This window comes from Tauraco erythrolophus, chromosome 30, assembly GCF_009769465.1.
Source record: "Tauraco erythrolophus isolate bTauEry1 chromosome 30, bTauEry1.pri, whole genome shotgun sequence".
Lineage (NCBI taxonomy): Eukaryota > Metazoa > Chordata > Aves > Musophagiformes > Musophagidae > Tauraco > Tauraco erythrolophus.
In genome coordinates this window covers 460,678-488,129 of record NC_141494.1, presented here as the reverse complement: position 1 = coordinate 488,129, position 27,452 = coordinate 460,678, and the positions used below count along the sequence as shown (strand labels likewise).

Genomic DNA, 27,452 nt, shown 5'->3' with positions numbered 1-27,452 from the left:
AGAAAATGAAAGCTTTCTGCTCCGCGACCCAGCACCACCGCTCCGGGTCTCCGTGAATTCTGGAAGCCGGTGACACAAACATCCCAACGCCTTCCCGGCACAACGCGAGCTGCATCTCCGAAATCCGCTCCCACCACCGCGGCACCACGACCTGTCGGTCCCAACGCCGCGGCCCTCCCTGCCCCACGGCAGCAGAGGACGTTCCGGGCATCTGGAGCGGCCCCAGCGTCGCGCAGGGAGGAACAGATTCCATCCAAAACACAACCCGGCTTCCAGGAACGCTGCGGGTTTCCTTCCGAGACAAACAAATTTCCCTGCCGGAATCGCGGCGAGGTTTGCCGTGGCAGGGGGAAGCCGACTGTCCTTCCAGCCCTGCACACCTTGAGGACAGCGAGATTTGCCACCGTTTTTTTTTGTTTTCCACTGAAGCAGCCAGAAGATTCAAAGGTTTAAAATTAAAAAAAGAATTTTATATATATATATATATATAAAAAAATAAATCATTCTGTTCCCTGTCTTCCCCTGCTCTCCTCCATTTTGTGATTTGGCAACAGGGTCATCATATGGCATCAATTTTTCCTTAAGGAGACGGGAAGCGCGAAAGCGGAACACCGCCGCGGCTCCTCAGCAACCCCCGGAGGGATCCGGGGGGGAACCAGGCGTCCGGCTCCCCAACGAATCCCAGGAATTCCGTCCAGATGTGGACGCCCCATCCCATAACGCTGCCAAAAAGCCTCCTGGAACATCGGTTCGCGGCAGCACAGAAACACCAGCTGCAGAACCGATGCAGCGAGGACAAAGCTACATAGATAATAATTATTTTTTTTTTTTTTTATGGCTCGTTAACTCTCCGGCCGTTCCCGCGGGATCCGACGGGTCCCGCTGGCTGCGGAGGCCCATATTCATTGCACAGTTCACGGAAGAGACGGCGTCCGAACGCATCCCACCCCGGCGCGGCGGCTGGCACGGGGGGCTCTAAGGAAGCACCCCGGGACCGGAGACGCCGCACCGACCCTCCATGGATGGGTAAACTTCCTCCGAGGAAAACGCCGGCTGATGCCAGGGATTTACACAAACACTCTCCGGAATCGCGTTGCGCAACGGTTAACGCTTGGGAGAGTTTCTTCCCGTATTTAAAAAGTTACAATACTTTTGTGTTTTATAGAAAAAGAGTCACGGTATAGAAGACTGAAATAAAAACGGTAAAAAGCCACCTTAGGAGTCGGGAGGGGCTGCCTGGAATCCAGACAGGAATTCCCTCCCACCGACCCAGCGTGCGCAACGGAAAACCGCGAGCGAGCGGCTCCGGAAACACGGGGCCTTCGGTCAAGGAGAGCCGCCCTGGTGGCACTCGAGTCCTGGTCTCCAGGTGAAGTGTCCGCCGCTGCCGGTGCCGCGCAGAGTTTTGGTGGCTTTGGGCACCTCACCACCCTCCTCCGGCACCACCGTCCATCCTCCGGGCTGCCGGGCAGAGTTTCGCCTCCGGAAGGTTGGAAGTGTTTAAAAAGTTCAGCAGTCTTTGATTTTAAAAAAAAAAAAAAAAAAAAAAAAAAGACTTAGGTGTTTTCCTTTACACATGGATATTGGATATAGCTATAACTGGCTTCCCCCGGGGCTTGTTTTATTCCGAAAAAGATGGGAATATATTCAACTCCGGGAACTCTTCGTTGTTGTAGTTGGGTCCTTGGTCTCCCAGCATGGTCAGCATGTCCTGCGAGGATACAAGGAGACAGTTACTGTCTGGACGAGACCACCACGTTGGTAATTCGGCCACGGAGCAGCGTGCCAGAGCGGGCACCGCGCGCCAAGATGGCCCTTCCCTCCCCGGGGCACACGGGGCCGTGCCCAAGGCTGTGGGCTGGCAGGGAATTTACACCAGGAGCAGCGACTCCTCTGAAAACAGGGGCAGCAGCTCAGAGGAACGTGAGCTCTCCCGAGTTACGGCACTTTGTGGGATTGAGGGTGGCTGTTTTGGCTTTTTTGTCGTTATTTTTAACCCTTCTGGCTCTAATTAACTCAACTGCGGAGCTGGGAGAGCTTCACGCTGATGCCATGGGACACCAAGTTGGCCCAGTGGAGCTCTGTGCCCTCTGCGTTCCCATCTCAGCTCCATCAGCGACCCACGAGTTTGAGACCTCACCAGACACCACGAATCAACGGGACACGCTCCCGGCGCTTCGGCCAACCGCCCGCGCTCGGGAAGCGAAGACCGCTCGTTCCCACGGGGTTGGCCCACGAGGTTCAAAAACCACCATCTTACTGGGAAGACCTCAGGCTGGCTCGGCTGCGGCTGCTGCACGTGCGGCTCCCCGGACGCCGGGCCGTGGTGCTGTCCTTGCCACTGCGGCCACATCCCCACGCCTTCGGCTGCCCGCGGCGGGAACGGAGCGGGGGTCTGCGCTGCCTCCGTGGCTGTGGAACGGAGAGAAAGTCAGCAAACGATTCCCAGTGCAGCGCTGTGGGTTTTGTGATCCTTTAAAAGGACTGGGAAGGGCACAGCTCGTTTGGTGGTGCCTGCTGGTCACAGGGTGGGGTCCCCCCCCCTCCAGGAAAAGCCACGGAACTGTCACATCCATTAAGGCCTCCGCCAATATCTATGGGGCAGAACAAGAACGAACGCGGGGGAGTCCCAGAGCGGTTCGTTTCCTCCCAGTCAGCCCTAAAATGGTTCAGAATTTCTCTGCTCTGGAGCCTCGTGCTGGGATATGGGTTAACAGCGACAAAGGCAGCGTCCGCCGAAGTGGGATTTAGCCGCGCTTTCTACATTCCGGCATTCCCAACACGCACAAGGAAACAACGGAGACCGTATCGTGCCACGGCTGTATCCGACTGATGCTCCCAGCTTTCCTCTGCGGGGATTTCGGTGCCACCCCGCCCTCCCCAGCACGCCCAGCCACACTCACTGAAGGCCGTGCCACGGCTGGCGAGGTTTGGGTAAGCGGCCCCGGTAGGCGAAGCTGTGGAGCTCGGTGCTGCCATGGGGCTGAAGGAGGACGGGGTGCCCTGGAAAGTCCCCATGCTGAAGGAAGGGGGCCGAGTCTTCACCGTCTGCGATGCCACTTGCTGCCAAGAGAGCAAAAAACGGGAGAGGAAGAGGAGAGATGCATTCATCCTGAACTTCCTCGTAACGAGGGTGAGAAGTCGCGAAGGAGAAAGCAGAGGGGCACGCGGCGCCGCTGACTCGTGACGGCGAGAAGGGTCCGTAACGCAGCGGGGGCTTGGGGTGGCACCAGGGGCTCGGGGTGGCACCGAGGGCTTGGGCTTTGCTACCTGGGGCGTGAAGGCCGGCCGCGTCCCTGGAGCCCAGTTGGTTCCGCTGACCTGAGCTGGGTTGGAGTGGCGTGAGATCTGCGCCAGGATCCGGCCCGCTGATGGGGGCTGCTGCTGAATGATGTTCACAGGAGGGACCATGCTGCTGCTCCTGGGAGACAGAAGAGGCACTCAGGACACTCGGGATCACATGCAGGATGAGGAGGCACAAACACCACCCGTGCAGGTTATCGGTGGGAGCAAACGAGCCCAGAAACGTGTGGTAACTTTGCTCACTGCCCATCACGCTGCCCTGCTGGGGGCACAACTGGCAGGAGCTGCTGGGTTGGTGGGCATGGCTGCCCTCACCCACAGCTCGTGGGCTTCAGTCCAAGCGTGTCCCAGAGGCCCAGCTGTCCTGCAGACAAGCTTCGGCAAGCAACAGAGCAGAGGGATATCAGGGAACGAGGGCAGCAGCTGGGGAGGTGAGGATGAGGGTGAGGACTGGCACAGCGGAGGAAGGGCCCTTCTGTGCACAGCCTCAAAGCTCCTGCACCTCTGACCAGGAGCAAAGCAGGACGGGCCAGGAGAGCAGAGGGTGCAGGAACCTTTTTCTCCCCCACTCCTCAAAAGGAACGGATGCCTGGATGGGCTCCCCCTGTATTTTCTGCACACGCCGTAAGGGGACACATCTATGGACAACCAGTGCCACGCAGAGAGAGGCCGGGAACGCTCAGCTGTGGCAGAAGGACACGCAAACAGAACTGGAACCGCTGCAGGACAAGGTGAAGTCAACACGAGGCCGTTGGAAGCACAGGAAGCCTCACCTGAAGCTCTCGGCAGGTCGCGACGGCGTGAAGGTGTTTCCCTGCGTGAAGAGGGGCTGGCTGGCGGGCACCGTGCTGGCAGGAATGGCTTTGCTCTGGTCTGCGGAGAGAGGGCGGTTCACGTTAGGGCTGAGAGGCTCAGCTGCAGGAACAGGGACAGAGAACCAGTTGCATGAGACGTGTCCGTGTGAAGGAAGGCTGCTTTGAGCCAAAGCATCGCACAGGACTGTCCCTGATCCAGACACAGGCTCCAGCTGGTTTTGTAGGAGTCCGTTTAATCTGATTTCCTCTCCATTTTCCAATAAACTGGGCATTAAGGTCCTCTCGGCTTAGAGCAGCCACTACATTCCGTGCCCAGTCTGGGAACAGAACTGCTCTCTGGGGACGAGCAGGGAGGGTCAGACTAAGGCAGGCAGTAACACACCGAGCAAGAGACCGTCCCCACACCTCTCCAGCAAAACGCGGGCTGCAGGAATCAGCAGAGACAGGAATCGTCCACCCAGCATCGAAATCACAGAATCACAGAATGGTTAGAGTCGGAAGGGACCTCAAAGATCAAGACATGGGCCGCCACGATGGCCACGCTGAGCCTCCGCACCCACAACTGCTCCGAGCGACGCAGGAAAGGGCGGCCAGCGCTCGGATCGGCGCTGCCGTCGGATGAAGACGCGCTGTGCCCCCGGGGAACGTCTCACAGCCCGGCCCTCCTCACCTGTACTGATGCTGCTGAAGATCTCGCTGAACCTCGGGTCCCGCTCCTGATTGAAAAGGCTCTCCGCCTTCTCCAAGGGCTTGCTGTGCTCCGGGCCGGCCGCGCTCACAGGCTGCACGGGAACCTGGGAGCAGGCAGAAACACGAGCTGCTGGCACCTCCAGCACAGAAGTGAGGGGTCTCGCTGCCAGCACGGAGAACAGCTGAGGGCAAAGACCTGGCACGCAGGAGCCCGGCTGCTCTCCGGACTCCTGCGTATTTCAACCAGGACAGCGCGGCCGTTCAGGGCGCAGCGGGGAGGATGCCACAGGGGCAGAGCAGAACCAAGCCAGCAGATCCAGCAAACCCCAAGCCAGAAACACCTTCCTCTCCAAACTCTCGGCAGCCTCGAGCCCCAGCAAAAGGCGAGTTAAATACCGCAGGACGACAAACGCCAGGAGTAACCGAAACCTTGTCCATTTACCTGCGAGTGGTCGTAACCGGACAGGCTCTCTCTTCCTGGGACCACTTCCAGCTCTGTCTGCTGCGGCGGCTGCTGCTGCCTAAAATAAAAAGGGTCTGTAACAGGAGAACACCGGCTGCTAAAAGGGATTGCCAAGGGAACAGATACTCTGTGGTTACACCAGGGATTCAATAGCCCAGAGGAGTTCACTGCTGCGGAGAGGAAGGTCTGGGAAGGAAGGCTATCCGAGAGGAGGGCAGAACCAGCGAGAGGCACGGTAAAGGGAGCTGAGCACCTCCTGACCTTGTGGGCAGCTGTGCCGTGCCCATCTCCAGGGGAAGGCTGGCACTCTGGCCCAGCTGGGGCCTCTGCATTGAGTCTGACAGGGCAGGCCGAGACTCCTGGCTCGAGTTCCTTTAAAGCAAAAAAAAAAAAAAGAAAAAGAAAAAGAAAAAAAAAAAAAGAAAAAATATTTTAAAAATACCAAGCGGAAGCAAACAGCTGGGTACTGCGTGTAGGAGGGTGTGCCTGGCAAGGCTGGAAGCTTTGCTTTTGCAAAAGCTGTTCGAGTGAAGGGTCCTTCCACTCGCTTTCCGTGGTCTCGGAAGGGGGGTGCCACGCTAACGGCGGCGAGCCGAAGGGCTCTGCACCCCCCGGCTCAGTCACTGAGCAGGGGAGCAATTAATAACCCACACCAGGAGCACGGCCAGGCCTGCATCATCCTTCAAGCACAAGCAAAGGTTTTAGGAACCAAAAAACCCCCAGGGTTTTCCACTCAGCTCTGTGCCAGGCACTCCGGGGCGAGAGCCTGCAGAGACCACCAGCAGTTTGGGGTTTTAAGCCCAAGACGTCGGTGGAGTTCGTTACGCTCTTCTGTTAACTGCCAGGAGTCAGTGAATGTTTAACTCCCACAAGAAAGGAACAAAAATCCAGCGTTTTCTCGACAGCTCTTTCGCAAGCTCCTGCTTCAGCAGCAACCGATCTCGAAGACGAATAACCTGGCACAGATGCAGGTAGATAAAACGCACCTCGAACACAGACACGGGTTGCTGCTGCCCTGGGCTGAATTCCCAGAGCTTGCAGAAGGTGTAGCATGGATGTGAGAATGGATGCGTGTGGAATGAATGAGTTCAAAGAGATATCTCTAGCCCCGGGACAGGAATTAAGGTCTGCATTGGATCCGCATCAGGTTTGAGCCCTGCACGGGCACCACGGCTCTGTGAAGCCAGGGGCATTTGTCACTGCTCAACTCTTGCTGCTTCCTCATCAGAAAGCATCAGCTTGCCAGCCACAGGAAGGGAAGAAGCTACCTGCTCTCTAGGACCTTGCTTTGTTAAAAAAAAATTAAAATCCTGCCTTTTCCCCTGCCCACAAACGAGCTAGCCTTCTGTTTGCCTGGCTGGCACGACTCCTTCTGCTGCACCCACCAAGCCTGCAGTTAGAAATCACAGAAAGAAGAAGAAAAAAAAAAAAAAGGACCCGTATTTTGGTTGCTGCTTTTCCGTAAGGGGCCTGGAGCCCACTCTTGGGAAGAGAGCAGCTCTGATCGCTCCCGAGGGAGAGGCAGAAGCCCACCAGAACAGTCACGAGAGGGAAAAGAGAGCAGCAACGGGAGCAGCCACTGGGGCTCGCTCCTGAATCCAGGGATGGAACTGCTGCAGCGGAGAAAAATCAGTGTTTACTTTCTACCCGGAGCTGCAGACAGTCCTGCTCCCGTGAAGAGCCGCTCTGCGGAGCAGCTGCCCGCCCCAGGCTGGCACTGGAGTCCAGGAGCTATGTTCAGAGGCAGACTTCCCTAATGTTACTGGGAAATTGCTCCAGTAACCAGTTACAAAAGGCACTGTGGAGCTGAGCTTTGGCAGCTTGCTAAGCCATACAACCCAGACAGCCAAAGGAATTACATTCCTTGCACTTTACAGTCCTCCAGTGCCTGCCACGGCCCAGGGAAAGTGTGCTGGTGGGACTCGGCGGCTTCTCCAGGGCCTGTGCAAACTGGTGGGAAGCTTAGAGAGGGGGAGAGGCCGAAGGTCCCGCAGTTCCGTGCTGCCGGTTATTCTGGGACAGGATCCCACCAGGTTCGTGTGCTATCACTGGTGCTTGGCAAGTCATTTCCATGTACATACTTGACGTTGGTGTTGGTACAGATGATGTACTCAATTTCATCCGAGTAGGGGTTCTGGAAGGTAAAGGAGCTGGTTCTCATCCAGAGCCATTCCCGGTTTTTGGATCGGAATCGGAACATGACTGACAGAACCTGGCCTTTTAACTTCACCACCTAAAAAAACGTAATGCCATCAGTAGAACCTGATAAAAGAAGGTGTTGAAGAGCAACTTGCTTCTGAGCACAAGCCACCCCCCGCTACCACCTCGTGATGGCCCTTTGCCTCAAAGCCTCCGAGACCACATCCCGCTTTTCCCCAACTAAATGGCACCGCTGCTACACCCTTACGCCACCTGGATTCCTGAATGACATGGGAGGGGAATCGAACATCCCCTTTTTGGCTTTCACTTCTCTTATCTCTTTGCACTGGTGAGATGTATGGAAAAGCCTCCAGTAAATGAAGCACATGCTGTCGCTTCTGATTCCAACTATTTGGACAAATGGATATGAGCAGCTACTTTTTGGAGTCATGAAAGCACAGGGGCAGTCTTACCTGCCCTGCCACAAGTCCAACGCCCTCAGAAATAAGAGTAACGACAACAGGGCAAGCAAACCACATCCATTTCGGGTTCTGCAGCACTGGGCTGGGCCCTAGGGATGAACCAGTGTTTCAGCCACAGAAGCATGGCATCCACAGAAGCATGGCATTCACGTAGGCACTTTGTAGCCACGTCTCTGGCCCTAAAAGCAGACTGGGCTAGCAGCCAGAGGATGAATTCAAGAGTTAGAACATCAGATGCTTCTGTTTTGTTCTGCACATTGACAGTTACGTGACTACGTCTGTAACTGCTTGCCATTGGGCAAAGGAGAAATGGCTAAGGCTTCTTTTCCTCTTGGTTTTCCAATAGCTTCATGGCTTTGCAAGCACCAAGACAGATTCCAATCTGAACACCGCACCGCACGCAGAGCCGCAGCTGAAGTGTTTTACCTGCTGAAAGCTGTCCCGCAAAAGCTGCTGGTCTTCTGGGTGGCAGAAATCCACAATGTCTTTCCCCAGAAGTTCCTAATTTTAAAGGAATCATGAGGGAGACCGAGTCAGCTCATCCAGCAGGCAGCCCCCCTCTTTCAGGTCTGCCCCATTAGTTCCACTTTGGACAGGTAGTTACTGCTCCCCCCTCCCAGTAACACACACCACGTATGGGAACCGGCGCGCTGCGTTCTGAAGAGCAGCACAACGGCGGCCGACTAACGTTTGATCTCTACCTCAGAGGGAGGCAAACACCATCTCAATCGGCATCAGACACAACCCAGAGCCACCCACCCTTCCAGTGATCAAAGCACCGATTAAAGCACATGACAAAGCAATGGGTGGAGAAGAAACACGTCTGCTGTAGGCCCTGGGCATCGTTTTGTCAGATCTGCCAGACGAGCAGAGCCATGATGTACAGGAGAGGGAGGCAGGAAAAGCGAGCTCCAACAGCAGTTCCTTCTCAGCACGCTCCTACCGGTTTCTCACCTGTGGCTGGTAGCCAACCGTGGCCACACAGCGGTGATCTATGAAAGTGAAAATGCCTTCGGTGTTGTGTCGGGAGATGAACTCCGTCGGCTGACAAACGTTGTTCATGTCTGTGCAGTTGGGTGAGCTAGTGACCTGCAAGGTACGACAGGTACGGCGTTACCGGATCTCGCGGGAGCTGCTGTCTCCTGACCGGCCAGCCCTGCAGTCGGATCCGTGGCCATCGCACAGAAGTTCTGTGGACTTTCAGGACAAGGCAATGTTGAGCCATGGAAAGATGCCACCCACCTGGAGCCTGCCAATAGCCACCAGGCAAAACTTGCTGCCCTGGCCAGCGTCCGGGTCATCGTCAGGCAGTGAAACACCTGAGAGGAGTGCCAAAAAATCCCAGCAAGGTTAACACACCGCTAATGTCAGAGGAAGACGACACACAGTTCCAACTCAGTACACCTCTCCACCCTGTTTCATAGTTCTACATCCTTTCCCAGGAAGGAATTTGGTAAATTCAGTTGCCTCCCCCTCCCTTTTTTTGCCAGAAGCGTTACAGATCTCTAACTTTCAGCACAAGCTACCGTTATCAGACGGTGCAATATTATTTTCATCCTCTACTGCCCAGAGACGCAGATCTCTGATCCAGCATCCGCAAAAATTAGCTCAATCTCAAACCAAGAAAATGCAACGGATACTTTTGGAAAGCATTTGCTGGCACGTTCAGCCCACAGGACGGACAACTTCCCACCACACGCTCTTAAAACCAGCCACGACTGACGACTCCGGCCGCGCCGTTACCTGCGGGGGGCCAGGCTTTTATGTAACCCGTGCAGTGCACCACGACGTAGTGAGGTTCGCCGTCTTTCGCCGCACCTAAGCCGTTCCTTGGGAGAGAAACAGTCTCATTGTGCTAGATATTGACCTGGGACAAGGGCAGGCAAGGCTTCTACTTGTGTTTCTAAAAAAGCTTCCACAGAACATCTTCAGGGTGAAAAAAGAAGATTGTAAATAAATGCAAGAGGTCCAAGAAGACAATAGGTTGGAATCTATCTTGATTTCAAATTAAAAAGGGACAATACACGTCAGAGCCCAACAACAACAGCGTGAAGAACATGTGGTTTTAACAGGACTTCAAATCCAATCTTGGAATAAAGAAAGATTAGTTTTCCCCAGGATTATCTCCCTCAACATTGTGATATTTTCGCTCCTCTACCCGCAGCTCTATCCAAACTCTCCTGTGAGCTGTACTACCCACCCTGCAGACACTCACCACAGTGTCCCCACCACTCTGACCAGAGCTGCAGCTCCTCCTGCCCCAGCAATGCAGCGTGCTCGCCCGTAGCTGCGGTGTGATTTACCTGCAGCGGTTCCTCATGAAGCTGAGCCGATTTACGGAGACTGGATCCACCGAGCTGTTGCCACACCTGCACCAGAATTAGACACGCGAGGGGAAAGGCTTTTATCTTCCTTGGACAACAGCAAAACAACTTGACAATCTTGAATAAGAGGAAGCACTCTATAAACAGGGATGAACTTCCATCACACGAGGGAAAAGCCCTTCTACGGACTTCAAGAGAGGTGAGAGATGGGGTCAAAACGAATTGTTACTTGAAACTGGACCTCATAGAACAACAGTCTCGAGAGCTATCTTAGCACAGGGCAAAGAAAAATCTCAAGATCTCGACTCTTAGCCCTGCGTGGAAGGCTGAGCCATGTTATATGGTCCCTTCCAGCCCTAACCATTCTATGATTCTATGATTCTATATCTTGTCTACATCAGAAGGAGCAAAACGAGCTGGAACAAAAGCACGAAGGGGCCAGGGAGCGAGTCCAGCTTCAGGCTCAAACGAGATTTCCCTGAGGACCCTCCCCATTACCTCATTCGGCAGATGAAGGATCGTCGTGAGCCCATGCACATCCGCATGGACTGCTGGCCTTCCTTCTTGACGGTCCCCGTCTTCAAATCCAGGATGCGACCTAAAGACAGAAGAAAGAAGATGATGGTGAGAGGACTCGCGTTGCAGCACCACCGCAGGCACCAGGGAACTAGCAGGACACGAGTGTCACCAATGGTACCTTTAGATGCATTCTCAGGGGGGGCTGCAGGATCCTTGTTAGAAAGGCACCAGGGTTTGGTTCCTTCTACAAAGGGAAGGTTTTAATCCAAGTCCTCCGCAGGCTTTCACACCGCCCGCCCCTGCCAATCCCTTCCCAGGCTGCTCTACCTGTCAGCGCGTTCTCCGATGTGGAGAGCTGCTCCCTCAGCTTGCCCACGTCGTCCGGGTGCACCTGGTCATACAGGGTGCTGCCAAACCACTCCGACTGGGGCTGGTTCAGGACAGGAGTCACCGAATCGGAGACATAGACCACCCTCCCCGTCTCACAGGACACGATGAACAGAAAGCCGTCGGCTGCCTCTAGGATCAGGTGTTTGAGCTCCTGCATTCAGAGACAGACGGACACGCTCTTAACTCCGCGGCCGAGCGGGTGAAGCCCTCTAAACCCATCCTGGGTGCCTGCCTGCCCCCCGCCCACGATTTCATTCCCCCTTCTGATGGCAGTATTCCCCCAGAAAGCAGCGTCAAGCCAAGACCTGGTCAGTGAGAAAGGAGGGTTTGTAGGTGCCGTCAGTGGAGGTATTGCCTGTGCCACGCAGGGACTTCATGTGCGAGACAGCCATGCGCAAGATGGTGAGCTTGTCTGGTTTGCGGGCCAGGGCACTGCAGGTGGGCACCATATCTGACAGCTCTGTGATGTAGGCAGTCATCTTGTTCCTTCGCCTACGTTCAATCTCGCTGTGATTCTCCCTGCAAAAGGGCCAGGGAGGAGAGGAGGGAGACGAAGTTACCGACGGGCCAGAAGCCTCGGCCGTTTTGTTTCCCCACGGCAAGGCCAGAGCGCGAAACGCAGAGATGCGCCGGGGTCGTCGGGAGTTAGAAGGACTGCAAGCGCCTGGCATGCTGGGCGTGCACGGGGGGACGAGGGACGAGTGCGGGGAGGAGAGCCTACGGCTGGACCTTCTTTGCTGCGGACAAGAGCCTCGCTGGAAATCCCATCGCTTCCCTGGCGTCTGCGGAAGGCGCCGAGCCGGGCTAAGCTATTTTCGCAGAGAAGGAAGCTTCCCCATCAATCCCACATCACTGCCAGCCAAGGGATTTCTTCCTTTACCACGGCCTCTGCTCTCCAAGTGGGGTTCACCTCGCTTTACTGACAAAAATTGCTTTTCAACAGCACTGGTGCAGGCAAAGACGACTCATCCCCCCCAGTTTGCCCGAGGATGAATCGAATCCCCTCCACCATCACCTCTCAGACACCCACTGTCTCCCACAACCACACCAGGAGGTCAGGGCTGCAGCTAAGACTTGGGCACCTAAATTACAACGGACGAGTCTCACCTCGCGGTGCTCTTAGGAAGGTCCTTCTCAGTTACATCAGGAGCCTTTCTACAACACCGCGGCAGCAGGGAAAGCTTTCGAGCAGATATACACCTGATTTCTGTTCAGATCATGGCCAACGTGGGCAGACCCACCCACAGCTGGGTGGCACGTGCAGACCTCTAAAAAGGCACCACGACAAACCCACTCTCAGTCCTGAAAGACGTTCCTCACACACCTTTTGCAAGTGTGCTCACAGGGCACGGTCCCCATCCACCTCCGGAGATGAGAACATAACCTGTTCAGACTTGGTTCTTTTTCTCCAGGGTTTGTAGTTTAACTGGGTTGCTAAGGTGGGGGTTTCAAAGCAGAACTTAAAAGCCAGGTTTCCTATTCAGAAGGATGGAACAGATGCAAGGAAGCACATGGTGGGAAACAGAATGAGCTGAAAGTGTTGGAAGGAACACAGACAGGCAAGTGAACTAAAGAGGATAAATACAAAAAAAACCAGAGCATTTATCACTACCAGGTGTGTGCAACCATTCCATGACCTTCCTCCTCGGTGCAAGAAACTGATACTCAGAAAAAGAAGTGCTTCGGTGATCACACTCACCTTTCATTCGGTTTCTCCAAACTCACACGCTCACGTGTGAAAACGAAGCTGCCTTCACCACAAAAGCTACTGGGAAACCACCAGACATTTTACTTGCCCCGCTGCCAAATATTCCTTACTACAGGCTCTCGCACAGCAGCCACGACTGGGACAGAGGAAAGGGTCGCTGCTTCCCTGAGGAGACATCCCCGAGCAGCACTGCCAGCCCCACCTCCACGGGCTCCTTATCTCCTCAAATATTTAAGCTATGCCAACACTGCAGACAGTGTTTGGAGCTTAGTTTTGGTTTTAAAAACCAGCCAGCAGGCAATAAACTGAGCAGAACTGTGGCATTCTCAGCACCCAAGACAGTTTTTCAGTCCTGTGCGTTGCTTAAGAAGCAGCCGAGGGTGGAACGGTCCCAGGGAGTTACGGGGTGAGCGTGAAGATGCCAAGCCACAAAACAAGCCCCTCTTCACCAACGACCAACCCTCAGCTCTGCAGCAGCGACGAGCTGTGGGTGGCGAGCAAGAGGACCCTTGATGGTGATGGATGCAGTTTTTATTTCTGCAGCTGAGAACAGGAAAGGGTGCATTTGGAGTTGGTGTTTTTCTGCTGGAGAAGTGCAGTCCTGACAACACACCACCTCGACCAGCTGCAGCCACGCGCACACGCTCTCGGGGTACGCGTCTGCGTTAAGGCGCAGCGCTCGAGATGCCTGCTTCGGTGACTTCAGCCCCAGTCCCTCAATAATTGCAAAGAGGAACTTTAGGGGAAAAAAAAAATATAAATCCTGTTTTCAGTAAGCCTAAACTGCAGTAATGTGCAGGGCACCATCCTTCCTGGCAGCTTTAAAGGGGTAGAAAACACGCTCTGCCCTGCGACCCTGGGCAAACAAACCCCTCCGTGTATTCCCAAAGACATGCTCACAAGGGGGCTACGTGTCCTTCCCCTCCTAATTCCGACTGCACCGCGATTTCCAGAAATCTGTTGGGTTTCAAGTCCTCTACTGCAGCAGATGAGGGAAGGAGGGGGGGGGAAAAGAGAAGGGATGCCTGGAGAAACATGAAGGAAAGGGAATACTCTGCTTGTCCATGCTTGAAATCTCCGTTCTCCTACCTGGCAAGTCTCTCCTTATCCGCTGAACTCTGTTCATCATCAGACCTAAAAATAAAATCAGCGATCTAAGCTAAAATGGAAAAAGTTTAAAGAAATGAAAAATGGGAAGATGTACGAGGAAATCCAGCCTACAGACACGTCTCTTTTGCAGAGGAGCAATTCCACAAAACAAAGCAGTCATTAGTTTGCAACATCCCACATCAAACGGGCGCCTGCCTACGTTGGTTTGAAGTTTCAAGATGCTCACCAAGACTAAAATGGGCACATACGACACCGAGGCGCAGATTATTCTGCACAAGGTTGGAAGGTTAATGGCAGAACTGGGAATTACAGTCCCAGCCACATTAAATATCTCTTTCTTTAAAGAAAAAAAAATATAAATGAATAGTCTCTTTGATAGTATTAACAAATCAGAAAAGCAGGTTAAAAAACCCCAAAATCCACAAACAGGGTAAGACTCACAGCTAAAAACACACGTTTTCGTGACGCTGCTGCATAAACACCGTTGAGGACAACACAGTCCGTGACAGATGGCACGGAGACGTTACGTACGTCCTCTACGAAGGGGCACACGGACACCCCCGCCAACCTGCTCATGCTTTCGGTGCCCAGGGAAGAGGAATCTGCTGTAAACCCGTGTTTTACAGAGGCTGATGGTTTTTTCCTCCTCGAGGTTTGGCTGCGTTGGAAAACAAATAATCCCCCAAAAGCTACTGCCAGGAAAGGAGAAGGTCCCACAATCTCTCAGAGGCTGAGCACCGAGAATGTAACTGCGGATTTAGGGATACAGGAGGGGTTTTTAGCACCAGCCAGCTGTGCCACCCTTCCACTTCCAACAGGTTTCAGTACAGGACGAGAAAAATTAAACAGTCCTGTTCACTTCCGTGCTCTGCTTTGCCTGGCGGTGTCCAAGGGAAGAACGTGCTGGAAAACCAGAGCTGCGAGGAGCACGATACCAGCAGTCCCAGAAAACAGACCCGAGCGCTACGCGCAGGCCAGGGGGCACGGGGGCGGGCACTGCCCCTCGCTTCTCCTACCGCCGCACTCGGGGCGTCAGCACCCATCACCGCGCCACCACGCGCCGCCGTCCTCGCCGGCGACCGTCTCTGCTCGACGCGCACGGGTGCTGCTGAGGCTCCACCACAGACACTTTCACAGTCCACAAGCGACGTTCCGTTGTTTTGTTTATTCCTTCCTCACCTACCACGTGCTTTTTTGGTATTTTGCACTATCTCAGCGCGTTATTATGGTCTGTACACCTTAAGTCCCCACAGCTCATGACTTGCACTGGGGAACAAAGTCATTCGGCGTGGGCTGGCCAACACATTTCTAATCTGCTTGACTTCAGAACAAGTCAAACCTCTCAAAAAGCTGGAGAACCCCAGCTCAGATGTTCCCACGAGCCCTCTGGCAGAGAACAGCATGACTGTGACCTGCAAGTTTTTTGCCCCTCTGCATGGAGAGCCTGACCCAGGTTTATACCTCCGCCTGGAACGTTTCCAGACCACCAGTTTCAGTGCATGACCCCAGCGAAACCGCAGGGAAAGGCCCCTGCACCCAACATCACCCCTGGCTCACCCTGCAATGGTATCTGCCCTGCTGACCCTCAGGCTCTTTGACACAACGTGCTGGGTGCCCTCAATCACTTGAATTTTAACTCCAATTTCAGGAATTTATGAAATCGGACCCCTCCTTAGGACAAGCACTAAGCACAGTGTCTGGGTCATTAACCCGTTTTTGATCATTTTATCTCTCCGCAAGACACGGGATGCCATGCCTTCAGGCTGAGGGGACACCCTGGAATCACATCACTTGCAACATGAACAAAAGAACCTCACTTTGGCAAAAGCATCACATGTCAACACAAAATAAACCCATGAAACATGTGAATGGAGTTCCACGGGCTTCAGAAAGCTGAGAAAACACTGTGAGGTCAGTCTCAGTGCTAGATGGTACAGAGCTACCTTCAGACACCAAGCAGCAAAACAGAGTCAAAATATCACCTGTGATGTCACTGTACCCTCTGATCTCCAGGAGATCCCCCATTTAGAGAGGAAGCTTCCGCCCAGCTCCCCCCCAAAACACACAAACCACAACATTTGGCAGGAAACCCTGCTCAAGCAAGACTAAGCACGAAACTTCTATCTCTGCAAGCTTCTTGAGCAGGAGAAAGGAAGGAGAGCTCAAGGCAACAGCTGAAAGAAATGCTGAGAAAGAGGAACGTAATTTCATCACACTCATAACAAACTGGTCCAAAAAACATCAAGGCAAATGTCTGCATCCTTTGGTGCACCCTCCTTCCAAGAGAGACAATCTAAGCGCTCGTTAGGAGGGTGCTGCAGGGTCTCTCTTACATGAAGGTGGTTTGGCACCAAGAGCTTCAAACCTGCATCACAGCGGACGCTTACCTGGCAAACCTCTCTTTATCGTTTGGCATCGGGTCATCGTCACATCTAGGAGAAGGGGGAGAGGAAGAAGAGTTCTTGAAGTGTTTACACTTTATTTCTTTCCCAAAGCCACTGAGAGAAGAACAATGTTTAATAAATGCAAAATAGGCCTGGTGTTAGAGAGCCGACCTGCTGCCCTCGGGCAATCCAGAACCATATCCCGCATTTATCTAGTTAAAAGCCTACAGTTTCATTATTTTTATGGAGGATGTTTCCACGTCACACTCGAATCGAGGACAGTGGCATCACTCTCAGTGATTGAGGTACAACCACACGCAAAGAAATAGGTTCGACTGCACTCGGAAGCCACCGTTAGCCCAAATCAAGACCCTCATCCAAAGGATCTCCGTAGGTAAATCCTACGTTCACCAGGACCATTTTCATCTCAAAGTCATTCCACAGTCATCTTCAAAAGATTAACACATGGACTTCCAGCATCACTAGAGTTGTCCAACCCCAAACCATGTAGTGAGGCTACAAATCAATGACATGAGATCTTCCAACTCTTCTGTGTTCCATATGGATCACAAGAGGAGATACTTGCAGTCCTGCCAACTCCTCCTGTGGAGTAAGTTGAAGCGTCTTCACAACAGACATGTCTGAGGCACTAACAAAAGCTCAGCATCTCGCCGTTGTGCCGATAAGCTGTTTGGCAGAAGACTTCTCCACATCAAGAGGGCCTTGGCCAGCAGCAGTGCTCCTAGAGCGCTGCTCTGGAACAACCGGCGGATTGCTGGAAGCACTCATGGAAACTATTTAACCTTTGAGACGCTGGTATCGAACGCAGCGACATCATCACGGAGGTTCTGCAACACCATTTTCAACCCAGGGCTCACACGGCTCTTCTTCAGCTGACCTCATCTCGCTACGGGGCCCACCAGGGAGACCTGAGATGGAGACCTCACCCAAAGGAGAAACGGGAACCCCTCCCAGCCACAGCCCCTCCTCTGGGCTCACAGACCCCACGCGCACAGCAGCTCTGCTTTGGCACCAGCTGCAGAGATGGAGGCGCACTGCTGACTGGGAGAGAGGGAAGAGCTCGAGGAAGCGGAGCGCTGTCTCCTTTAGACTCCCCCTGCTCCCCTCTGTGCTGCTGGAGAGGAAAAGCCACAGGAGCAGCACGTTCCTGCTCTGGGGGAACACACAGCCACACCCAAACCACCCAACGGAAACTTCGGGGTGTGATGCTCTTCCTCACCTGAGGAATTTGCTGTTCCCTTCTCCATCATCATCAAAATCCAGCCTGAAAAACAGGAGCAAGAAGATAATCATTACCCAAATGGTTTCTCCTTTACGAGTTGCTTTTCCATCTGTCCCTAAGGGGACGGAAATGATTCTTGAAAGGAAGACTGAAGCGATCCCAGGGCCAACGTGAAACAACCCACAGAGTTTAGCAGGGGCTTCCTTTACAGGTCCATCAGCGAGGGAACAGTTCAGAAGAGAGAAAACCCCCCTGGAGCATCCACCACATCACCACTCCTGTTCCCAAAGCTCTGGAGCTCGGAGCAGCGATCCAACAGGCTGCCACGACTGCCCCTCACTGCTCGAGGGGCCGATCAGACTACAGACGCAGCGCTCCCAAATCACTTGGATCAGTTGGGTTTTAAAACAAAGAGGAGGGCAAAATACTTCAAGAGTTGAAGTTCAGCCTGGTGACCTGCGTGGTCAGCGCCTGCCGTTGAACGACGGACAACGTCACCGTGTTTGCTCTAACAGGGCCAAAAACCCATTTCTAAGGCGGGTGTGTGGGAGGATGGAGGAGAGGCTTTTCACCACAGCGCCGCTCAGGATGGAAGCTGGCGTGTAGATGCAGCACAGCAGCGTCCGTGTTTGTAAATGAAGTCGAGGAACGAGTCACAGACAGGTGGGAGGAGCTGCAGGGGAGTGGGAGCACCAGTAAACAGGAGTTTGGGTGACTGGGGCAGGGAGAGGTTTTAGTTAGCTCGAAAATTAAGAGGAAATTTCTTGTCCCAGGGATCCTAAGAGAAGTCAGCTCAACACACTTTAAACTTGCAAAGGCATTTTTAGCAAACACAAAGCCCACCACGAGCACACTGTGGCTTCCCCCTCCCCGCTCCCAGAAGGCACAGTCCCAGCATTCACGTTCCCTGTTCCTCTACCTCTCTTGCAGCAACGGGCTTGTCTCGCTGCTTCAGAGACTCCTGTTCCACTCCCAGTCCTGGGCGAGCAACCCTCTGCTCCTGCGAGGTGCAACTCAACTTTTTAATCCCCTCTTTTGACATGTAACATGGAACGTGGCTGCAACGGGCAGGACTGGCACATGCCATTGCAAAGCAAAAGGACCTGAAGGAGCCAGGAAACTCCTCTTTGCTTAGAAGTAGACAAATTTCCTCATCGCAAGACTGACCACTCTTTCAGGAGAACAATTCTTCCTCAAAAACACCCTTCTCACACCCACCTCCTCCCCAAAAAACAAAAAGCCACAGGCGCACAGAGCACATACACTCACCCCGGACGCCTCTTGGTGGCCCTCTGAACGATGGCTCCTCCCGCCTGGGCAGCCGGGCCAGGGTTCCCGGAGCCGACGGTGGCACCCAGCGAGGAAACGTCTGATGCCATTTCTAAACAGGAGAGCAGAAAAGAGAAAAAATAAACCAGTCTGATGTCAAAACCCCCTCTAGTTCAGAGGGCGGAGCGTTCTCCGCACACAGCTCCCATTAAAAGTGACTGCATTTCGGCATCGGACGGACTTTGTGCAATGTGTTTCCAACCCTTTCATCCCGATCCCTCTCCAGAGCGGGCGCTAGGGGTGCGTTCCAAGCCTTGAGCACATGCTGTTTTCGTAAGCGCGAGCGCGCGGATCGCCACATGAAAAGATGTGGGCTCCTTTTTAGGCAGAGGAGGAGCCTGGTGCGATGGTGGGTAGGGGCTGAACCCCTTCTCCTATGCCGGCCTGCGCAAGTGCGCAGAAGGGGAAGGGAGAGCTGCGAGTTTCAGACTCGTGGAATGGTTTAGGTTGGAAGGGACCTCAATAACACCCAGTTCCAACCCCCCTGCCATGGGCAGGGACACCCTCCACTACACCAGGTTGCCCACAGCCCCATCCAACCTGGCCTTGAACACCTCCATGGATGGGGCAGCCACAGCTTCTCTGGGCAACCTGTGCCAGTGCCTCCCCACCCTCAGAGGGAAGAATTTCTTCCTTAGATCCCATCGAAATCTCCCCTCTTCCAGTTTAAATCCATTGCCCCTTGTCCTATCACTCATAAAAAGTCCCTCCCCATTAACGCCGCCTCTCACAGAGGATTACTTCCCAATCCAAGTGACAAAGAATTATCCAAGACGCTTGTAAGGCACCTTGCAAACCCACGAGCTTTCCTGCTCCTCGGCAAGTACCGACCTGTGGCACCACAGGCGTGATGACCACTCTCTGCCTATGCTCCTCCACAACCGGACACACACCCGGAGCGAAACAGCATCGCTTCTTCCCCAAAACACCGCTGCCTTTGCTGAGCGCGACGGCAGTCCTGCTTGGAGCTAAAAAACCTTGAGGGTTACATGCAGAAAAGGTGCATGAGCAGCAGGAAACCTAGCCGGCGCTTTTTAAGGATGAAACAGGCTCTCGGGAAGCGTGGGATGGGTGAGCCTTCGGAGATCACGCCACCCACCATGGCAGCGCTGACCCAAGAGAGGTTCCGCGTAGATACGACGCTTCAGAAAATATAAAGTCACCTTTGAGAGGCGAAAACTACCAAAACCACCCCTTTTTGGCGCACGGGAAGGGACGAAGCGTTTCAGTGCAGAACGCGAAGGCGCTGCCCTCACAAGCCGATGGCAGGTCCCAGTCCGTGACACGTTATGGGTTTGGTTTGTCCCAGTGGGAGCGAGGAGCCTCGGCTCCCCACACACCCAAACCACTTCCCTGGCTGCACGGCATGTGGGCTCCGAACCCACGCTCGGGCAGTGCAGGCGCCTCCCGCTCCTCCCCGCACATGTCACCAGCAGCTCCCAGCTCTCACCAACACCAGCAGGGATTTCTCGTTCCCTGCAAGCCGAGACGCTGCGATTAAACGTGGTGTTTGACAGCAGACACTGAGCTTTACTCCTCCCATCCCCAAGCAGGGCTCTTCCCACACCCAGCCGTTCAGGAGCGCACCTCGCAGGCTCTGGGGTTGTCCAAAGTTTGCTCAGCATGGCTGGAGCTGAAATCATCTCGTAACATTGCCATGAGAGCTGCGTTCCGCGTTCTTCTACGTCAGCATGGTCCAATCTGCACCAGAAAGCAGGGGTTTTGAACGAGTTCTAAGGCATTTTTTTCACTTTTCTGAAATAAGCCAGCTCGGTACTAATTTTAATGTTTGTGGGTTATGTCTGCTGCTAACCAACTGCCACCAAAACAGCCAGAGAATCTCCACTGCAATCTTTGCAAACTCGGAGCCCTTTGAAGGCAGAAAAACCACTTCTGCTTTATCTACGTGCAGGGGACCGAAAAAAACCACCCAACACACACAAAAAAGTCTCTTGCCGGGTTCCCAAACCGCAGCAGAGCAGTACACCGACACCGAGAGCTGCTCACTCCGCGAAACGCTGCCAGAATTGGTGGGACAAAGCAAAGAACTGAAGTCAGGTTCAACAAAAACGGCAACACACCGGGGCCGTAAGCTGCGCGGCTGCCAAATCTTGGCTCAGCCGAGACCACCAGGATGTTGCTCGGTACGTAAAGGAGAGCCACACTGCAGCAAGCTCCCTTTTTCACTTCTCACCTCAAACAAAACCACAACATTTTGTATTCCCAACATCAGGAAAAGAAAAAAAACCTTATTTCCAACATCATAGATCAACGTCGGGTATTTCTTGCAACAACAACAAATTCTATTACCAGCCTCTCTTACTGCTTTGTTTTCCTCCAAGCAGCTGGCATTGCTGAAGTTTCTCCCTTGCCAGTCCACAGCATTTCCCAAGGGTGACTAAAACATGGAATAAGGATCCAGCTCAATGCTTGGCTCGACATTCCAAACAGCAGCGTGAGCAGGACACCCATTTTCAGCACTAACTACAGCAGCGAAACACGAGGATTCCTGTGAAGTTTCCAAACAAAAAATAACTGGAGAACAAAGAACCAGGTTTTTAAAAAACAAAACTACTTGAGGTGCGTGTATGTGAACAAGGTCTCTGCCAGGGCATCGGTCCCTCTGTGCCAGAGCCCAGGCAGCTGATGTGATGCACTTAAATAAACAGAGGTTGGCCTTCCTCACCCTTCATCCTCCGTGCTGGGAGCACAGACCTTTCCCATCTCCTCTTGGCCCGATTTCGGGTCTCTTGGACACCTCTGCGCCGTCCCCTCTGTTTCTAAGCGCAGTCCCAGGGTGCAGAAAGGGCTGGTATCAGAGGTCCCTGCTCAGTGGCACACAGCCTGGAGCGCAAGGAGACCAGGCCAGAAGGTTTCTTCCCTTTCCGAGGGAGCCTGCGGCTTTTCAACACGTATTTAAACACCACGGTCTAAACAGACATCACGGAATCCTGGAATGGGTTGGGTTGGAAGGGGACCTCAAAGATCATCCAGTTCCAACCCCCTGCCATGGGCAGGGACACCCTCCACTACACCAGGTTGCTCAAAGCCCCATCCAACCTGGCCTGGAACACTTCCAGGGATGGGGCAGCCACAGCTTCTCTGGGCAACCTGTGCCAGTGCCTCACTGCCCTCAGAGGGAAGAATTTCTTCATTATATCCCATCAAAATCTCCCCTCTTCCAGTTTAAATCCATTGCCCCTTGTCCTAACACTATACGCCCTTGTAAAAAACCCCTCTCCAGCTTTCCTGTAGGCCCCTTTAAGTACTGGAAGGCACTGGAAGATCACTCCGGAGCCTTCTCCTCTCCAGGCTGAACAGTCAAGTTTCTGGAGCGTGGCAGACGATCGCTTTATTAAGGAGAGAGGAATTTCTGCTTTCAGGTAGGGGAAGGAAGTGACACCGTGCTGTTCCTCTGCAAATCGACTTTTAAATGGGGCTGGGGGGTGGGGAGGGAGTCTTTGTTTGTTTTCCGAGGGCTCATCTGAGCCTCTGCTGTTTCTGCAGAGCCCGCTGCTGGTCTGGCATCTCGCCGTGAAGCCGTTTCACCTCGTGCTTCGAGCGTCCCGCTTGGAGACACGTGCCTCACGTGGTACAACGTGCCCTTTCACGAGAGGAAGAACACGAGGTTATCTTGAGATCTGGTAAATTTGGCAATATTTTGCCCGGTATGCTGAGGGAGAGCACCAAAAGGGTTACGTACTCTTTCACATGACTTACTGGCCTTTCCACCCCTCCTCACCCCAAACCAGGGAGGCAGGAGGCAGGCGGATGGGGCAGGAAGGGGTCTAGCTTGTCTACCCTTCCCAATTCCTCAGGTGCTCACCGTAAAGCTTCCTTTCCAACCCCCCATTTTTCCCTGCCCCACGCACAAGCCACACAGCAGTTTTATCCAGAGGTCAACATGGAACTGATGGAAGCCACCCTCCCCATGCACGCTCCGAGAGCTTCGCCCACCGCAGCTGGGTGGTGGTGAGGGTGTCTCGGCACACACGCACTCATGGCAGACCCAATTGGCCCTGATGCCCGTGGTGGGAAGAGCAGAATCCCTCCGCAGCCATACGCGAAGCCACCAGCTCAAGCAAGAAAGGCGCGGAATGGCGTAAGCAGTCGGAGGCAAAGATCCAGCCGACGGCGCCAAGCGACTCCATGGAAGCCTGGCACGTTACAACCCATGAAACACCAGTTTCACCACTTACACCACAGCACCAGGAAAGCTGCTGAGTCCAAGGCAGTGGGCAGCAGTTCCCAGCTACCGGGATGCTCAGCTCCGACTCGACATACTGATATCCACCGCGGTGAGAACAAGTTTTCAACGGCTCCGAAACAACCAAAGAACAAGGAAGTCACTCCTCTGAAACAGCCCACGTTCAGAGCAACAGGATATGAACGATCATTTTTGGTTTGGAAGTGGTTTCTTCACAAATCAGATGGGCCACCAGAAGTCCCAGTGGATCTTTGTCAGAGGCAGAGTGGGTTTCGCAGAGCCGCTGCCGCGACAAGCAACACCCGCGTTCGGTCTGTTCCAGCCCTTTCCAGAATCACTCCCGCTCGCCTTCGCATGTGCTGTGTCTAATTAAGGCCAGACGAGATGAGCAGAGGCAGCGCAGAGAAATTACGGATCCTCCTTTGTAACCGAACAGAAATCCGCGAGCAACAGTCCGACCCCGCAGAGAACAGGCTGGAAGATCGCTACGGGAACGCCGTCTCGAGAGCCAGGCATCCAGCCCAGCTCTCCTGGGAAGGGCTCTGTCGCAACCACTGGCACGGCAACAGTGGAAAAGCTTCAGAAATAAACTCACAGCAAACATTCAGAACTGGGATTTACAAAGCCAAGCCCACTGGAGCCCCGGAACGTGTTTTTGTTGCACCCGGGAGCCGGGCACAGCGCGGCAAAACCGGTGGCTCTTGCCGCAGAGCCTCGGCATGCAGCTCTCCACCGGGCTCAGCATCGGTCAGCACGTTCCAGCACAGCCAGATTCAGTTTAAACTTGACCATTATGAGCTCCCAACAGCCAGGGAAGTTCAGAGCAGGTTTGTGAGCCGATGGCAGCGGCACAGACAAACCACCCACCTGCTCCAACAAATATTTGTGTTTCACTCCCAACTACGAGGCTGCGCTCTGAGCAGCGCACGTGGCAAAGCGTCTCCGTTTCATAAAGAGATTTATTTTTGAAGCAGGTGGGGCTTTTTGAGGTTGTTTGAGCTGCCCATGCAATGCCAGCTCAGCGCTTCATCCCCTTGGAACCTTCTCCAAGAAGCATTACAGAAATTAACTACAGAAACAGGGAGAAGAACGCATCCTCCACTTCCAAGCGTTTGAAATCACACATTCAGAAAAGTCAATGTTGGAAGGGGAGCTCATCAATCATCTATTCATCCGGCCAGCACTAAAAGTGTCCCCATAATCCAAATTAATATTAAAGCTGTAAAGTGATGCAAGTGAGGCAAGCCACTGTTCTTTTTTTTAATCCCTCCTCCCATTTCCTCGGGGTTAGCAGACACTGTTCGCTTTTCACTCCTAACCTAGAGATTCTAAGAACGTAAAACTTGCCAAAATGGGCACAACTGAGAGCTTCCAGTCCAGCACTCTGCACAATTTGAGCCTTTTTTCTGTGAATCAGACCAGTGAACGCTGCAGTGGCTCATCTCGCCCTCAGAAAGACGAGGAAGCAGAAAGGTTTTGCAGATTTATTTTCCAGGAAGCTTATCCGAGAAGGGAGAAGGGCTTTCTCCGCCTCTCTCATGGGCTTCCGATCTGCTTCCAAAGAAAACTCTCACAAGTGATTTATTTTACTAACAATCTCTATGTGTGTAACACTTACACAAACTCTGAGTATTTCCCCCCCCCGTTTTGAAAGGGACGAGCTAACACTGGCCAGCCTGCCCACAGTTACACATATTAAACACAGATGTTGGAGTTCTGCCTCTTTTCCTTGGGAATTTGTTTGGAACTTTCCTGTTCTGCAAAACACCACGCAGCTCCAAAGACCCCTCGGACAAACACGCTGCAGTACACTCGGAGTTTAAAGCCACGAGTATCTTCCCCTCTTCCTTCACCAGGTTCCTACAGAGCTGGCTCAGCACACGCGTTTTCCATTCTTACTCCAAGCAACAGCTTTTTTTTGTTTTGGCTTTACGTTCAGCTACGCATCCTTTGTCCCTCCCCGAGCACTCTGCTGGCAGGAGAAGCAAACTTCCCCAATGGAGCCCACAGCACCACCAATACACACAACTAAGATTTACTACTTGGAATCATCCCACTGTTCCACGGGATATTGCTACGAGCCAAAAGTGTGTTTTGCCGCAGGATGGGATCACAATTTTCGACAGTTTCCCTTTTCAGATACGTTTTTGCCAAACCTGAACCAGGGATATTTTGCCATTTTCTAATCTTGCCATCTCCAGCTTCTGATGGCTGAAGAATTTCAGATCGTTCTGTGAAACCACAACCGCGTATTTCCAGATGCCAGTTCTGCACCCTTGCCTCAGAATCACCGCAGACAAATGACCCCAACGTGTTTTCTCAATATTTAAAGCCACAAAAGCTTCCTATATCCTTAGAATTAAAAAAAAAAATCATCCTTCAGGAGCTACATTGAACAGTCCCGATAACCTGAGTATGTCACACGACCCGAGACCTCGCCAGCCTCAAGCCACAAGCCAGAGCAGTCAGAAACCAACAAGCCAAAACGAAAAAAAAACAACCCAAAAGACACAGCAGCTCAAATTCTGATCTCAGTCACCGCGCTGCAAATCCATTACAACTTTACAGACACTGGATATCCCAGATACATACTAATTTCAGAGCAATTTAGCCAGAAATGTGATCAAGCCTGATAGATTCGGTTTTATTTGGCGAGCATCAGGTATCACCAACTTCCAGCTTCCTCCAAACAGGGGGTCACTGCTGCATTATCAACCTGAGGGAGCAAAAGTCGACAGAACATCCTGATTTCTGCTGACAGGCACTCACTCCCTTGCTATGCACAGCTGTTCAGCTCAGCGGTCTAAAAAAAGCGGCGGAGAGGAGACTGGTAAAAATCCTTTTCAAAAGAGTGCACCGGTTTTGCCTGTCACTAATTAAGGAAAGCTCAAGGAAACACACAGCCAAAAGGGGGCTAAAGCCAACCCAACAAGCGAGTCCCACCGGGAGGGCGCTGATGGAAAGCAGACCCAGCACCAGGCACACCAGTGCGGGTGCGTGCCCGTGCCCACGCCAGGCGCTGGAGCTCAGGGAGCAGAGACGAGCACAGCCGTCCTCCTGCTCAGCGTAACCAGCTCTCACACCGTTCCTTCTCCAGCTCCTTACCTGCTTCCCAAAACAGCCTGTCCCTCAACCAAGGGCCTCCTGTAGAAGCTCCTGCCACCCCGGGGGCTCAGCCGCCCCCCCCGAGCCCCCCCGGCCGGGTCCCTCAGCACCACCTCCCCACACTGACTCCCTCACTTCTTGTCACAGTGGTCCCCGACCCAGTCCCACACCCCCGAGCCCCCCAGGCTGTGTCCCTCAGCACCCCTCCCCACACTGACTGCCTCACTTCTTCTCACGGGTGCCCCCCGCCCCATCCCACCCTCCCAGCACCCACAGCCCCCCCTGACCCAGCCTGCAGCCCTCCCAGCTCAGCCCCAACCCCTCCAACCTCCAGGAAACACCCGAAAGCCCCGACCGAGCCTCCAGCCCCGTTCACGCAGCTCCTCCAGCCGCGGGTGCCACATTCCACCCGCCCCAAACCCCCTTCGGCCCGGCCCGGGCCTCCTCCGCGAGCCCTTCGGCCGGGCCCAGCCCTACTAACGGCACCACCGGCCCGGTGCCGCGACCCGGCCTCCCTCCGCCGAGCGCTGCCGCTCTCCGCGGCCCTCAGAGTCCCCCTGCCCGGCCCAGCGCCCCTCAGGCCCCGGGACGCCCCAGCGCGACCTCCGGCCCAACCACCCAGCACCCCCTCGGCCCCTCCGTGACTCCCGCAGGCCGGGCGCGCCCCCCGCCCGGCCGGCCCGGCTCACCCGCGGTGGCGGCAGTGGCTGCCATGGCGGCGCGGGCTGGCGGCCGCCCCCCGCCTCCCTCCTCACCGCCGCGGCCAAGATGGCGGCACAGGAAAAACCCTCCGCGCTGCGCGCAGCCTAACCTGCCCGCCGCGATGGGCGGGGTCAGGGCCGGGAACGGCGCTCCTATTGGTCCAGCCGGAGGGCGCGGGGCGGTAGAGCCAGCAGGGTAGGGTGAGCGCCGCCGTGCACCCGCCCTGACGGCGGAGGGGGCGGGTCTGCGGAGGGGGCGTGGCTACGGCGGGGCGGGGGGTGCGGGGAGGGGGCGCGCGCAAGGTCGGGTCGGTGACGTCACGTGTCGGTGTGCGGGTTTGGGCTTTTTTTTTGTCGGAGGGCAGGAACCCTGCTGGGATTGGAGTTAGGGTTGGATTGGGACTGGAGTTAGGATTGGGACTGGAATTGGGACTGGAGTTTGGGTTGGGAATGGAGTTGAGATTGGGACTGGGATTGAGATTGGGACTGGAGTTCGGGTTGGGACTGGGAGGGCACCAGTAAAGCTTTCCCAAAGTGATC

At 54.2% G+C, this 27,452-nt stretch overlaps 1 protein-coding gene across 3 annotated transcripts; it reads right to left on the bottom strand.

Annotated features, from left to right (window-relative positions):
- Positions 1-618: 618 nt before the first annotated feature.
- Positions 619-26,934, bottom strand: ARNT (aryl hydrocarbon receptor nuclear translocator). 3 transcript variants are annotated; one of them, XM_086628227.1, is made up of 23 exons: positions 26,901-26,934; positions 18,840-18,951; positions 17,568-17,612; positions 16,331-16,375; positions 13,923-13,967; positions 11,431-11,644; positions 11,063-11,276; positions 10,914-10,979; positions 10,715-10,814; positions 10,196-10,261; positions 9,636-9,721; positions 9,135-9,211; positions 8,847-8,981; positions 8,319-8,393; positions 7,353-7,504; positions 5,533-5,643; positions 5,251-5,329; positions 4,789-4,912; positions 4,077-4,176; positions 3,271-3,421; positions 2,904-3,063; positions 2,261-2,412; positions 619-1,711 (listed from the first exon to the last, which is right to left on the bottom strand). In XM_086628227.1, the coding sequence occupies exons 1-23, from the start codon at positions 26,923-26,925 to the stop codon at positions 1,622-1,624; spliced, it is 2,424 nt and encodes an 807-aa protein (XP_086484353.1). In that variant the 5' UTR covers positions 26,926-26,934; the 3' UTR covers positions 619-1,621. The 3 variants fall into 3 exon arrangements, with proteins under 3 accessions (XP_086484353.1, XP_086484354.1, XP_086484355.1); XM_086628228.1 differs by lacking the exon at positions 10,914-10,979; XM_086628229.1 differs by lacking the exons at positions 10,914-10,979; positions 13,923-13,967.
- Positions 26,935-27,452: the final 518 nt, after the last annotated feature.